A 15,269-nucleotide genomic window follows, 5' to 3' on the forward strand; every position below is an offset into this window, starting at 1 on the left:
CCTCCGAGCCCCGCACCAGGCGCTGCCAGGGGAGGGCCCTTCCCTCACGGCCCCGACCTTCCCCGCACCGGACCCCCGCAGCCCCCCACCCCGGGCCCTTCTCTCCCCGCACCCCGGCACCGCCGAGCCGACGGGCGCGGCCCCCCCGGCCCCGGGCCCCTCCGGCGGCGGGGGGCGGGCAGCGGCCGCGGGGGGAGCTGGCCCGGACCCGCCGAGGCGGGGCGGCGCGGCCCGGCAGCCCAACTTCCCCCGCGCTCTGAGGGGAGGAGGCGGGCGGCGGGGCACGGGAGGCCGCGACCCCCCCACAAAAGGCCGCCGCCGAGTTCCAGCCCCCCCCTCCTCCGCCACGGGCTCCCCGGCTGCCGCCTCAACTCCGCCCGGGGCCGGCGGGCGCAGCCCCCCCTCCCCTCCGCCGACCCCCACCCGGGCGGGGGGGGCCGCCGACCCCCGCCTCCGCCGCAGCGCGTCCCGGCCCCGGCCGGGGGCCATGGAGCCCCGCGGGCCCCGGCCCCGGCAGCTCAGGGCTCCGGCGGGGGCTCCCCGGCCGGGCGGGGCGGAGGGGAGGGGAGGGCCGGCGGGGGGGGATTCCCGGCCCCCCAAAGGAGGTGGGGGAGGCGGGGGAGGGGAGACGGGGAGGCTGGGCTCCCGGAGAAGGAGACGATCGCTCGCACAAAATCCTGCGTCTTCCGAGCAGCCCCGGCGGGCAGGGTAAGTGTTTTGGGGGAGCCTCACCCCCCACCCCCCCCGGGCACACCCCTGCAGGGGTGGGGGTCGGGGTGCCTGGGGGGGGGGTCTCCCCGCCGGCTCGGGGCGGGGGGGGGGGGGGGGATGGCGCGCTGGGCCCGTTCCCCGGTGCGGGCTCGGTCCAAGCCTCGGCGCTGCCTTCCCCGGCGGGGGACCGAGGAGACGGGGGGGATGGGTCTGCCCGTGCTGCCGTGCGAGGGTCTGAAACCCCCCCAGCCGCCCCCCCTCACCTACCCACCCCCAAGCGCGTCAGGGCTTTGCTTCTCCCAACCAAGCTTCCCCGTGGCTTCTCCTCGCTCCTTAAAACCCCCCATCTATCTCTCTCTGTATCTGTCCGTGCCCCAAGGCGAGTGCGGCGGCCGGGGGAAGGGCTCCTCCGAGCAGCGGCAGCCGCCGGGAGCCTCGCCGCCCCCCCCGGGCAGCCGCCGGGCGTCAGCGGGGTGCGAAGGTAAGGGCTGGCCCCGCGCCGCCCGGCCGTGCCGCGGGGTAGCGGCCCCCGGCCCCGCCGCCAAGTTACTTTGTTCGCGGAGTTCCCGCGGAGGCTGGAGGCGGCGACCCCCGGGCCAGCGGCACCGCCGGCCGCTCGCCACGGAGCCCCGCTCGCCGCCCCCCGCGGTCGGGTGGCACCGGCCGCCAGCGGAGGGTCCCCGGGGGGCTCCCGGAGGGAAGCCCCGGGGGGAATCCGAGCGCGCCTTCGCCGGCAGCTTCCCCTGGTGCGGCCGGGGGAAGGGGCGGTGGAGGTGGGAGAACTTCCCTTTGTCGGAGGAGAGGCTTGAGTGACCTCCAAAGTTTTGTTCCGGGAGGAAACCGCTCGATAAGTTTTGGGGGGGATTCACGCTGATTTTCATGTAATTCACCGCGCTGTTGTTTGCTATCCTGCACGCTCCAGGCAGCGGAGCGGAAAAAAAGCTGAGGGGCGTTTAGGAAGGGATTTCATTGCTTTTTACACTGGTGCCTTCCCACCGGCGCCTGCTGCTCTGCACGGTCAGAGGGGCAGCGGGGAGCACATTTCTGAACGCATAGACTGCTCTGGGGATCACTCCGGGGGGAGAGACGGGAAACACGCAGAAACGAGACGGATTTAAACATTCCGTTCTGTTTGGCGGAGGATCAATAGTTGAGGATTTCTGCTTACACAATCTATACATGGACGGTATCATAATTAAGAGATCTGTTGATAATGTACGGTATTGATAGCCGTTTCAACTTCAGTTCAGGCTCAATGAATTTCACAGGTAATGTAGACCAGTGGAAAGGGGGTTCGGATATTCTGGATAAATTGATAACTAGGCAAGATGATTAAACTTTGTGATTGGCTCCCGATGAAGTGAACTCTCAGTTTTTCAAAAGAATATCAGTAGATATTTAAAATACAAGAGTACATCTTAAACGTGCATGTCTGAAATGAGAGTACCAAAGGAGTGTATCCTTTGAGGAGACCCGTTAAGGGTCATTATCTGACGGGAATCTGCGTTGCGCCCGTTGGTGATGAACAGTTTGATGATGCCAGGCACTGTCAGTTTTCTGGTAGTGTACTACACAAATGGGGGGGTAATTTCTATTTTACACATGGATTTTTTTGAAATGATGAAATGTTATGGCTGTCCCATGTATGATACATACATGAATTGATTGATACTAATTATTACCCATGAAATTTTAATGGTGTGTTTAAACAGTTCTAGCTTGGCTCTTCTGGTTTGTTTCATTGTCTCAAGCTGTCTGAGACAAGAGAATCTTAAAATTTCTTGCTTGTACATTGTTCCCTCTATCTCTTCTCTCCCTGCTTTCCTTCGGTCTAATTTAAAGCAGAGTAACCGCTGAGAATACCTGTGTATGTTCGTGTGAAGAAAAATGCCCATTTTAAAGATACACAAATCTTCTTGGTGGACGAGAACAAACCCCTCGTGCCCTGTACGAAAACCTACCGGGCTGGTATGAATAAGATTCTCGTTTTGGTGTTAGTTTGTGACACCAAACAACAAACACGGGAGAATGCAAAGCTAAAGCTGGTGCTCTGATCTTTGTTTAAACAGGTCATGGTTTTTATTTAATGCTGCGTGCTCATTACGGGGACTGTCAGCAGGAATGCGAAGCGGACTGGAGTTCTGATTTGGCATACGTAACCAGTTCTGACATTGATGTTTCTGCTGCTTGAATTAATGGTTCATAGAATGGAGTGTTGTTTGTGATCATGTTTATTGAATTGAATTTATTATATGGAATTAGAAAAAAATGTCTGGATTATGTCCTTTTTAGGAACCAAATATGATCAGATCTGCTGCTTCAGGTGCAGTGCTCCTCGCCGGAAGGAGTGGGCTCTTCTATATGGTAGAACATGTAGAGGTGTGTAAAAAGGTTCCTGGTTTTTAAGTCAGCTAGAGTTCTGCCACTGAATTACAAGGAAGGAGACTCAAATCCCCTGAAACCAGGTAACTGCTTAGTCAATTATCCAGGCAGTTTCTTTTTTCAGACGTATGGAAGCCATATCAAATAGTAAATAAAAAAAGTGTGTTTATAATTGAGAATTTTGATATTTTTTGTCCATGAAAACTGTTTTCAAGTGATTAACAAACATAGTAAAAATAAGTCAATGCAGTCCCTTGGATTCTTGCTGAACCTTGTTTTGAAGAACTCGGAGAGGATGTGTGAGGTAATGGGAAGGAAGAGCCTTTTCCCATGTTCTGTTGCATTAAGATACGTTAGAATATGACTGTGTACAGCGTGAGCTCTCAGGGTAAGACTGAGCGTAGTGCTGGAGACTTTAACTTGGGTGTTCTGGATCATGCACCGGTTTGGATTCTGTGGTCATCGTCCATAGGTAAATTGGGTCTGTGTGAGGGTGTCTGAGAGCAAGGTGGTCTCTAATTGTCATTTCTAACCTAAAATAAGGGCTTCTGTTTAAATTCTGGACATTCTATGTTATGCTTCAAAATACAAGCAAGGTTATTAATGTAAGAGAGGCCTTCAGGGTCACTGGACTGTTACCCTTTGACTTCCTCTTGGAGAGTCATCTTTTCAGGCTGATCTTATTACAAATGCAGTAGCACGTGGATGTAATTCTCGGGCAGGGCTGCAGAGTGACAGCCCGGTGTGAGATCTGTTGCAAGAAGGAGCAGAGCTGTTCTGGGAATGGCTATTCACCTGCTTCTGCAGTGACCACCTCCGGAGGGGAGAGCAGTTCATCCTCTGTGACTGCTCGCTGCTTGACCTCATTGCTGAAACCATCAACAAGTGTGACAGTTTTGCGGTGATTCGATAAGACAGTGGAAATTGTGTTAGGATTAACAAATAACCGTCACGATGTGTACCTAGTAACTTGCAGTCATAACTGATTTGGGATTCATTACGCTAACCTAAATAGAAAATGCTTAGCGTTTTCCATTCAGTCACTATTTAAAATGCCATTATTTACCATGGGAGTAAGATTGGGTTCGTAATGTCATTTAAATATGCTGTATTGTGTGTGACTACGGAGAGCCCTGCTAATATTAGTGTAATAAGGACTCGTCTTCTTTTTTACTCAGATTCAGAGGTGTAATGCATTGCAATTGCAAGTATTTGCCCTTACTTGTTACAGATTTTTAATTTATACATTTCTGCTAAAACCAAGATTACTGTATTTAGCATATACCACTTTTTGGAAAGCTATTTTCTATGTGGCATGTCCTCTCGACCTTTTAAATTCAGTTCCTCTGCCAGTCCAGCTTCTCTTATGGCAGGTGAGGGTCCTGCCATTCAGCCAAAGACTGAAGGCAGCAGAGCAGCTGTAGATGCAGCGTACGAAGGAGACTGATGTTACTGATATTTTTGACTGTTTTTTCTCTGCCTTTTCCTAATTGGCTGTTTTGCTCAAGCTCCCTTTTTGCCAGCTCTCCCAGTCGCATCGCTTTGCTTAACGTGCTGTATAGCTCAAACCTCTTGCATGCCACTTTATTTCTCAACATCTTTTTCTTCCTCTCACTATCAGAGCCCATCTTCTCTCTGCTTTTGTCTTTTGTGACGCTAATCTTGCTTATTTTTTCCTTCTCTGTAAAGAAATGAAAGGAACGTAGTGTTCTCCCATTGCACTGATCATTTCTCTGTGTTGCTGTATTATTTTTCTCCCGTGTCCTTTGTTGAGTTTCTGGAGACTAAGCTGTTTGGGGCAGAGACTCTCTGTTACTGGATGTGTCTAGCATAGTTTGCTGCTGGATTTCACCTGGTCTGTGGACACCTAACACATAGTAATACTGGGATTATTTCGACTTTGCGGGACAGCCTTTCTTCTGTTTCTGTGGTAGAAAAGCAGAAGACTTCTTACTCAGAGCTCATCTTTACTGTATTGCTGTTCTGAGGTGTATCTCAGTTTTAGCCCTCAACACTTTGTCCCCAGTATGAGTAGCTTTTGGTAAAAGCTCAAGGTACCTTGCCTAGTGCAGCTAGGATGGATTAGAATTTAGCTACTGCCAGTAGTTAGCAATCCAGTACCTTGAACAGGAAGCTGAACAAAAAAATGTCAGCTTCAACACACTGCGGTGGAAACTTCAGATTTGGCAACATTTTGCCATGTTGATCTGGTAAGAGAGAAGGGAAGAGAAAATCAAAAAATGTATAGTGAGTTCATTTCACTACTTTGATATTTTCCTCTTAAATATTTTTTCATTTTGATTTCCTTTTACTTTTCACCCCTAAACTGTTTGGCTTTGTTTTAGCATCTTTTGCGTCACATGAAAATTTGTAGTCAGTCCAAAGAAAATTTTCAAGAGTTTTTCAAGCAGCCAGCCAGCGAATGCGCTGATGTTCAGTGCCTGCAGCTCGGAGTCCCAGTTCGGAGGCAGCCAGTCCCGCCGGTGACCAGCTATTCCTGCCCCTGGCACAGCCTGGGCGCTGTTCTGCAGGGTGACGGCTTCCACCTGGGCTGGCCCAGCTGCCGCGGGGTACCCTGAGTGCACTCTCAGAGGAGCTTTTCTCCTGAATCTTCCTTCTTTCATGGGCAGCCTCCTCAGCTTCAGGGAGAGCAGTGATTTGAAGCATCCCTGTGTGAGAAAAGCACGGTGGGGCTGGATGCTTGCCTAATCAGTAAGATCCATTTTAGGTCTGAAGAGTATCCAGAGGTGTTTGACCCGAAATGCTCCCCCTCAGGACTGTGTGTCTGGGACTTCCCCCATACTGTCTTGCCTCTCTCTTTTTTTCTTTGAAGGAAAGGGTTTAGTTGCCTTTGTTTCAGATTCAAGTGGACCACGTAGGGGGGCTCTTTGTGGATGTGACTTTATGGGTAGGAGGAGTGAGTAGCCCTTAAACAGCTGTTGAGTACTTTTTCCTTATGTCAGTCCTGGGGAGGATACCTGGAAAAATCAACAGAACAAACCCAGTGACTCCCTCCCTGAACGTTAATTGGATGACATGAAGAATTTCAGGGAGATGGATGCAGCTGAATGAGTGAAAAGTGGAAACAACAAAACCAATATACTTCAAAGTTTTGTGTCCAAGAGAAAAAACTGTAGCTGTTAAGGATTTGTTTGATTAATTTAATAATTTAACTCCAGGCTTTAATAGAAAAAGATAGACTGATCTCAGAAGTAGTATCACTATAAATATATTTACATGTGAGCTGTGTTCCACATTCCACCTTATATATATTTGTGTGCTGGTACTTTGGCATTTCATTCATCTTGAACTACAGGAATAGATTGGCCACTTTAATTTTCCATTCTTGTGTATTGACATAGAGATCAGCAACCTCTCAAGAGTTGTTAGTATTAGATTTCTTTCTGAAATCAGACGAGAATATTGGCAATGGAAATTCATCCACAGCCCAGAGGTGCTGCTGCCCGGAAGGGGAAGACCCTGTGACCTGTCCTCCCAGCGGTGTGTAGGAGCTGAGCTCGGAGCAGGGGTGCTGCTGGCTCTGCTGCTGGCATCCAGGGGTGCTCCGTCCACACACCTCTGCCTTGAGCCACCCCGGCACTCAGCTCCTCTCTGCTGACCCGCAGCCTCCCGCCGCTGGGGACCAGCGCTGGTGGGGAGCGCTGACAGGAGAACCGCTCCCACCCTCTGCTCAAAGAGGTCGATACTCAGTATTGGCCTTTGACATACTCTCATGGAATTCTGGTGTCGGAGCAAACGTGCTAAACCAGATGGGATGTCTTCTGCCTTCAGATACGTGTGAGTGATCAAACTGCTCAAATTTATACACAGTTTCCATTGAAATCCGTTTGCATAAAGTATGTGCTGCAGGCAAGTGGGGGTCAACCCAGCAGGGCTTGTACAGGTGAAGGCTGGGAAATGAGTGTGAGGCCACTTGTCACGAAAGGCTGAAGGAAAAGAATATTCTTTGGTTAAAAATTAAACCAAACTGTTTCTTAAATGTGTAATGTTTTAGTACTTCTGTAGTTGTCTTCTCAGTAAATAATATTTTGGGAGATGACATGCCCAAATTGCAGACTGAGATGTAGAATCAAATCCCCACAACCCTAATTTATTCCTGTTGGAATGTCCATTCTTGATAATTTTCCCATGTAACCTGTATTTTTAGCTATTTTTCCCTAGAATGAGTATTATCATTTTGGGACTTGTAATTTGTCTTTTATGAATGTATACTCATGATTTTCAGTAATGTAGTAGCTTTTGAAATACTGCCAGAGATGAAGGCAATTTTTTTAGAGTGAGGAATGAGTTTTGTGGCTTTTAGATATTTATTTAAAATTTCCTTCCCTAGAGGTAATTACTTAAATAGATTAGCTACCTCTGCAGGTATTTTGGGATAAATACAGCCAGCATTGAGCCAAAACAGTATATTTTTCAGGGAAAATATTTGGCTTTACTTAAGAAAAATGTACCCATTTAAATATTTTATCCAAATATGATAATGTTTTATACATTCAGGCAAGATCGTATGTAGTATTGCAGTAATGCATTTAGCCTTGACAAATGTCCAATCTATTTGTAAATCTTAAGAGTACTGCAGTGTTTAAATCTAAAATATATTGTAAAGTGGAAGTTTAAGGTAAAAACAAAGCAATGTTATTAGGTTGTGTTTATTTTTTAAATTGAGTAAATTAACAGTTATTTGTATGGATGAGAATTTGATTCAGAAAATGATACTGCTGATGAGCCAAAATAAAATTAAATCTTCATAAATAGAATATTCAGTTACTGTAGTTTTGGGAATCTAGGTAGGGAAATGAGAAAAAGTAATTTAAAATCATACAATCATCATTCAAAATAAGACTAGCTAAGAAGGTTTCTAAGTGGTAACTGCTTTAAATAAATACAGAACTAGATTTAATAAGTAAATGTGCATTTTTTGTGTTTTCTGAACTCATTCATCTATCTCTTTTTCTGGATGCCTGGTCAGAACTTTGGCGTGTAGTAGGTGCAGTGTATTTTTGGAGGAAACCCCACAGAAGTGGTTGTTAGGGCATAGTTCCAAAAGAAAATAATTTATCTCCTTTCCTACTTGCTGTGTCTATATAATCTTTTTATGACTGTTAAAGCAAAGTATGTTAATGTTCTTTATAAATAATGAGAGAAACATGTATGATATTTGTGTTTGAGACCAATGGGAGAAAACTAATTTGAAGAAAAAAATTAATTTCAGTGAAGAATTTTGTCATACCGTATTTGACAGGTGATTGTAATCAGCAAAGGAGAACAATGTGTGTTTTAGCATGGTGAGAAATGTCTTGGGAGGAGTTTGGTTTTTGGTTTTGTGTTTTTTTTTTTTTTTTTTTTTCTAATGCAGGTTAAGGTAGTTGTAATTACAGAGAAATAAGAGGTCTTACTTAAGTCACTGAATTTTTTTCATGTTGCAAACCAGATTTGTCAGTAGATCTGCAGTTAACAGGTGATATAGAGGATGAGGCACTGGTGTGTTCATTGACAAGTGAAATAGGGGATTCTAAACAGAAGAGGATAGATCTTGCCTTTCTTCTCATTCAAGTCAGTAGGATTTTGAGGCATACAAGTAACTCAGAATCAGGTCCCCTGGATTTGGTGATATGGGTGGGAATAGCTCTGACTTCCTGGGAAAAGATACGGCCACAGAACTGAGTATTATTTGACTGATAACAGTTAGCAAATTCAGATTCACTGGCACAGAAAACCATCTCAGACATGTTTTAACAAGACCATCCAAAGAGCCGCCTTAATAAATCCTGGGTTTGGTGTAACTTCTTTCAGCAGAAGCCGTTGAAGAGAGCAGAGAGTGAAAAACAGGGTGCTTAATGCCTCTTTCAGTTAAAGATACACCCACAAGCAAAAGTTTTTGAAAATACCATAGTGGAGCATATGTGCTCTAGTTACCAGATGAGGATTGTGAAATCCATGGTAAAAGCCAGGTAAAGAGGCATTTGTGAAGGTTCTATTCCCATTTTTGACCTTAAGAGAACTTCTCAGACTTGCCCCGTGATACACCCGTGTCACGCCCCGAGGAGCGGGTGGAGCAGCGGATGGTGCATCTCGCCGTGTTGCAGAATGGATCGGGGAGCGCGTTTCATTTTCTTCGCGGAGGGAAATCTGCGTTACAGGCCCCACCCTCGTTCGTACATTTATTTGCTGCTTAAACCCGGGATGTCTTAGCCTGCGTGGCCATGCGGTGGGGGCAGCCCCGCAGCGGGAGGCAGCCGGGGTCGGGGAGGTGCTGCTGGCCGGGGCAGGCTGTCCCCAGCCGCGATGGCGTTCAGGAACCCCAGCGCTCTCCAGCGCCCTGCTGCTTCCCTAGCTGGAGTGGGGTTCTGTTCCCAACGGGATTTCTAGGTCACTCCGTTCGCCACGAGGAGCTCTGGGTGGTTTGTAAGGGTGGTGAACACCTTAAATGGCACCACAAGTGATGAGACCGTAGTTCAGATACTCTTGAGGAGCCTGTTCGGTTTTTAACGCTGTTGTTGAGTTCTCATCGACACAAATTGCGGGTACATAAAGCCTTTGCTTTGGGAAAAGGGCTTATAGGGGCGTATTTCACTTCAATGTTTTGCTTGTTTACTTCTTTAAATGCAGTGGGAAATGTTTCTATCTACAACAAATCGATTCATTTAGAAAGCCCAATGTTCCCATCAGCAGAAATATGCATGATCGCCCTTAAAATCTACAAGTGTCTGGATGACATCTGGTTATGCTGCCTCCACTTCAGAGTCCTCCTTTGTCGAGTGAGTCCAAACCAGCCTGCTAAGGGGAGACTCGGTGGTTTGGGTTTGCCAGGACTTGCATTCTGTTTCAGAAAATGAAGAGGAGGAAGAGGAGAGTGTATCCCTTTGGAAAAGCTTTCATCTGCAGAGTGATTTGCCTGGCTCATCCTTTCCCTCGGAATAATGCCTTTTTAGGATTATTTCAGTATTCATTTCCCAATGGCGGAACTAAAGAGAGCAGACTAATTCCATTGATTGGAATTGGTATTTTAGACAGCAAAAAACCTTTAGCATTTTCAGCCTGTCTCTCATCGTAAGTGATTGCTTTACTGGTTCCAGTATGTTCATTTATTACTGGTCAGGCTATACCAAGCTTTCTTGGGGGGGGCTAAACAAAACCAGTAATTATGATAGTGAAGCCAATCGCTAGCGGTTATAGGAATGTTACTATGACAATTGGGGCCATTGCTGCAGAATACTCTGCAGTGCATTTTTGGAGTTTAAATCAAGGGTCTACTTCCCTGTGTGCAGGATGACCTGACAGTTTATGAAGAACACTGTAGTGCAGAGTAGGGGAAGACCTGAACCCTTGATGAAGCTCTTGGAAGGGTTTTTGGTTAACAGTATCCAAGATTTGCACAAGAAGCAAACTTTCATGTGCTTCTTTAAGGTATTTTACTGCTATTGTCTTACTGGCTTTCCCTGAAAAAATATGGCTTTGATGTTTTATAGCTGCATGGAAACGCTTTCTTTTTTTTTTGTTTCTTCATTGCCTCCCCAAATCCCAGCTTGTCAGACTCTCTGAACAAAACTAACATGTTTTCTGGAGCTGCTTCTTTGCCATTGATCTTGGTACTGCTGAGAGTCCCAGTATCCTCTTCTTTCTCTCTGTTATCTCACTGTTATTAGTGCAGAATCTGGCAGCTGGCCCTCTTCAACTCTTGCCAGTGGATGCTATGGCCATGTTGTGCTTCTTGACCTCCAGGTTTTTTGTAACGTAGTGAAGTTCATCGCTCAACAGATAACTCCCTTCACAGTTTCCTCTCTTAATTTATAACTTCTTTTTTATTATCATTATCATCAGTATTTTATCTTGGTTTCTAATTATTATTTCAGTGACATCTGCTTGAGCCATGGTGTTTTCAAGTTCAGATTCATATTGTGTGTGGCTGGAATGATTTTCAAGAAGTCTTAGTGTTGTTTTTAGGCTTGAGACAAAGGGAAGATGATGGAGGGAACAGTGGGGACGGTGGAATGAGATATGGTGAGAGACACTGGACACGAGAGTGAACTGAAGGATGAACACAGAATAAAGCAGAATCTGTGAGTGAAGAAGTGAGATTGAAATAAAACGTTGGCTTGAAGTGGAGAAAGAAATGGGATGCATAAAAAGGCTGGAAAATTCATGTAAAAGAGGGAAATAATTATGCCAGCTATACAGGAAGGCTGTGAGATGAAAATACCAGAAATTTCAGGCTGCAAAAGTAAAAAAAAAAAAAAAAATCTTAATACGAAGATTTATTTGAGGGTGTCATCAGAGGACTTAAATATATGTCTGGGTTCCAGCACCTGCCCAGTCCCGTGATTCCTCAGGAGAGGTGTTGCAGTGCACGTGGTCTGTGGCCTGATGCAAAGCCTGCTGAAGATGCTGGAGCAGGATCTGTTGTTCGAGCGGGCTCTGGGTCAGAGCTCTGTCAACATGTGAACACATGCTGGAGAAGGCAGCAGGGAAATAATGTATGGAGAACATTCCTGCCATCAGTAAGAAGATGGCTTAACTGATTTAATAGCTTTTTCTCAGTCTGTGATTCTAACAGCCAGGTTTGTGATATTTATTTTAGTATTCATGTTCTTGCAGTCCTTTTTACATTTCTCTGTTTTTCCCTGGCAGACATCCCGCAGCTCCATAAGTCTGGGGGAAGAGGATGGTTAGCATGTTGTTGCTGTGGGGATTTGAGTCTTAATGCTGTGTTGGTAATGCTGGGCATATAATTTTAAAACTTGCATGCTATAGAAGCAGATAATTATTTCCCTGCTGCATTTTATACTCTGGTTTGGGAAAGGAAGAAATTTCAGAATATTAAAGAAAAAGTTACGATTTGGGGGACTATTGGAAAGGGAAACAGAAAGAGGGGAGTAATGGGTGTCAGTCTGGTTATCAGTCAAGCTGGAAAGAGACAGCTTGTTCTGTCGAACACCAAGAATGTTAGTAGTCAGCCAACCACTTATGCACGAAGAAAACCGTAGACTGAAAGGTAAGGTTCAAAGACATCTGTGTATGTTTCTGAAATGAGCTTGAATTAAGCTTGCTATTGAATTATGCTTACTGATTATGTGTGTTACATATCTGATTTTCGTTTAGCACGGGCTATTCATATGATTGCTAGTTATTTTTATTGCAGGATCTGGCTCTTTCTTTTCCAGTCCTGGATGCTTTTTATGTGTCCAGGGTTGATGTTGGGTGACTGTCATTTGGCAGAAGGCTTAGCAGCACTTTGGCATATCTTACCCCCCCCCCCCCCCCTTTTTTTTTTCTTACCTCAAGTGAAATATGTTGTCTTCTCATTTTCTGCATGTTTATATGGTGAACTTCTTGCTGAATGCCTGTGACTAGCATCCTCTCAAGCTGGCCTAATGGTGTGATTCACACACTCTCCCATGTGCAAGGATTGATTCCCTGCTTAAGAGAACTCTTCAGCACTAAAGGGTATATCAGCGGTGTGCTGGCTGTGGTTGGTTTCTGTTTGCAAACAGATTTGTTCTTTTGAGTTAGTTTGTGTTGGTAAGTGCTATTTTCCACTTACCCAGAAAGAGGAAGCAGAGCTTCGGGGTGGGTATGGGGTACCTGCATACATCTGCTGTTTCTGCAGCAGGTTTGATGTATAACTTGAGAGAAGTCATGAAAGACAGGACCCAAAGAGGAGGCTGACAGAAGCTGTTTTCTCAGCTGCTGTGAGCTTCTGAGAATTTACTAAGGCCAAAGGGAGATTCTAGGGCCCTAAGGCGATGCCTTAACTCCTTTGTAACTGCAATTTGGTTGCGTGTAAAGTGGACACAATCCCTGAATTATAAAACAAAGGCTGTGTTTTCCAGGTGGTTTGAAATCCTTACGTAGAGCTGTGGAATCATAAATTATTAATCTTACAGGAGAATATTTCTAGAGGTCACCAGTTCTAATAGTTTCTTTCGAACAGAAGTAGGTGCACTTAGAACAGTTTGCCCCCTATAAAATCTCTGACCTTGCCTATTCAAACTTCTTTACAAATGCATCATTTAATACAGGAAGCCCCTCAGGGAGTGTTCTTCACATCTGCCGTCATAATTTCTTATTTCCTAAATGCAGCAATTTGTACTTGATTATTCTTACAAGGATCGTGCCTCCCTTCCCTCCCCCTGCTCTGGCACGTTCCTTTGTGCTCCTGCTTGTTCCGTAGCCTGAACGCGGCATCGGAGAGCGTTTAAAATCCAAAATTTTCTTTGTTGTTATTCTACCGTTTTCTTACCACTCAATTCTAGGGGAGGGCATGAAGGAATCTGCTCTTTTATTCTCAGACTGTTTTCCTGCGGGTTGTTAGTGACAGCAAGTTGTCATCATTTTACAGCCATTCAGCAAGTAACAAAACTGAGCTGAAGCTCTCATTTCTGTTTCCTAAGAACAAGATTTCCCAAAACAAAAATACACCACCACTTCTTGGAGCACTTAACATCTGTAGTAGTTAAGCAAAGGACTGAAGCCCAGATTTTAAAAGATGCTTAGGTGCTTGACTGCCACTAGAACTGAATTGGACCTAAGTACCTGTAAATAGCTTTAAAAATTTGAGTGACTAGGAGGACCTCCCTCATCCATCACTCTTGGCCGTGGCCCCTTCAGAATGGCAGGAAGGCACATCACCAAGGTCACATAAAATACTTGTAGTCCTGCTTTCCACAAGCTGCACCTATTAAGTGAATTGCTGCATCCTAGCAGGGCTTTTCATGAAATACATCTTCTGAAGCAGATTACTTGTATTCCCTAGAAGAAAAGAGACCTCGCTTGCATGAAAGTAAATATTTAAGACAGACAACTTTTCAAAAAGGATGCAAAATTATACTGTAAAAATACCCACCTTTATAGCTTATAATCCATTTTTTATTAAAACTGGGAAATAAAAGTAAAATTCACATTTGAATTACTTTCTGCTGTTTCTAGGGGATACCCTCTGCATTCCAGTTGGTTTCACTTTGCTGTTCCTCTACCCATTTTTGGTGCTGCTGTTCCAGACGTGCATAATCTTCAGGGAAAAATGTATTCCCAAACATAAAACCTGTATGGATTTTACTTTTTTTAATATTTAATAACATTTAACTGTGTGTTAGCCTTTGAGCCAGCTCCTTTTTCAGTCAGTGCAGAATGTTGGGTTGGTGCTGACTGAGAAGAGAATGTGTTTGAAGGGGGGAGCCCTTCCTCTGTGTGTCAGGAGTTCCTGCAGGGGTACTGTAAATCCAGGAGCAAGTGCACACAAGGCCGTTTGCTCTGTTCCTCCGGGTGTAAAGAACAACAACTTGCAGTGCTTCCCCGTGATAAATGGCGCAGACTTTCTGATGACTTGGTTAACCTGATTCTTGTTTAATTAACTCGCATTTTAGCCACGCACAGCCGTGTATTTGGTTTCAGGTTTGGTGGGGTTTTTTTTGAAGGAGGATGGGGCATAAACATTCAGCAATGCAATAAAAAAAAGAAAGTAAATAATCGTGTTGGAAGAAACGTTGTTTGACGTGCCATTCCGAATGACTGCCTTGTCTTTTAGATTTGTATTAAATGTCTGAAATACTTGAGCAAGTTGCCCCTGTGTTTCTAAAGAAAGTTTACTTCCACTCCCTTCTTCCCGCCCCTAACTACAGGTGAGTTGGAGAGGTTTGTGATGAGTTTTGGGCGGTGCATCTTCGTCCCTCCATATCCCCCCTTCATCTTCATCTCCTATTCAATAAAGCCAGTTCCAGACAGACCAACTGTCCAACAGTTACACTCCATCTCTTCAATCTGCTTCTAGGTTTTTCCGAGGGGAGCGTGCTGGTTCGGTGAGGAGATGTCCTGGTCTCCCTCCGTCGATGTAGGCAGATAGCAGACATGATCGCCTGAAGCAGCCCAGCGCCCCGGTGCCAGCATGGCTTTCGCCCAGTCGCACATCATGGCAGCGAGGAGGCATCAGCACAGTAGACTCATCATTGAAGTGGATGAGTACAGCTCCAACCCCACACAGGCTTTCACGTTCTACAACATTAACCAGGGACGTTTTCAGCCCCCACATGTGCAAATGTAAGTATTATAGTTTTGTTATTGCTCTAGCACAGCCTTCTGAATTGTTATTGCCTTGTCGATGTGGTATTTGATGGACCAGTCAGAAAGAATTCAAAGAACTCTGTTTTGCTGCCTTTCTA

The 15,269-nt window shown here is 45.7% G+C and overlaps 1 protein-coding gene across 3 annotated transcripts in view; it reads left to right on the top strand.

The window, feature by feature from the left end:
- Window positions 1-571: 571 nt before the first annotated feature.
- MPPED1 (metallophosphoesterase domain containing 1) overlaps window positions 572-15,269 on the top strand; it is a 64,960-nt gene continuing 50,262 nt past the window's right edge. For all 3 annotated transcript variants that reach the window (XM_074825577.1, XM_074825580.1, XM_074825579.1), the window contains exons 1-2: window positions 572-708; window positions 14,882-15,147. In XM_074825577.1, coding sequence (XP_074681678.1) covers window positions 14,996-15,147 — 152 coding nt within the window. In that variant the 5' untranslated portion in view covers window positions 572-708; window positions 14,882-14,995. The remainder of the gene's footprint in view (window positions 709-14,881; window positions 15,148-15,269) is intronic.

The sequence above is a fragment of the Strix aluco genome, chromosome 5, assembly GCF_031877795.1.
Source record: "Strix aluco isolate bStrAlu1 chromosome 5, bStrAlu1.hap1, whole genome shotgun sequence".
In the NCBI taxonomy this organism is placed as follows: Eukaryota; Metazoa; Chordata; class Aves; order Strigiformes; family Strigidae; genus Strix; species Strix aluco.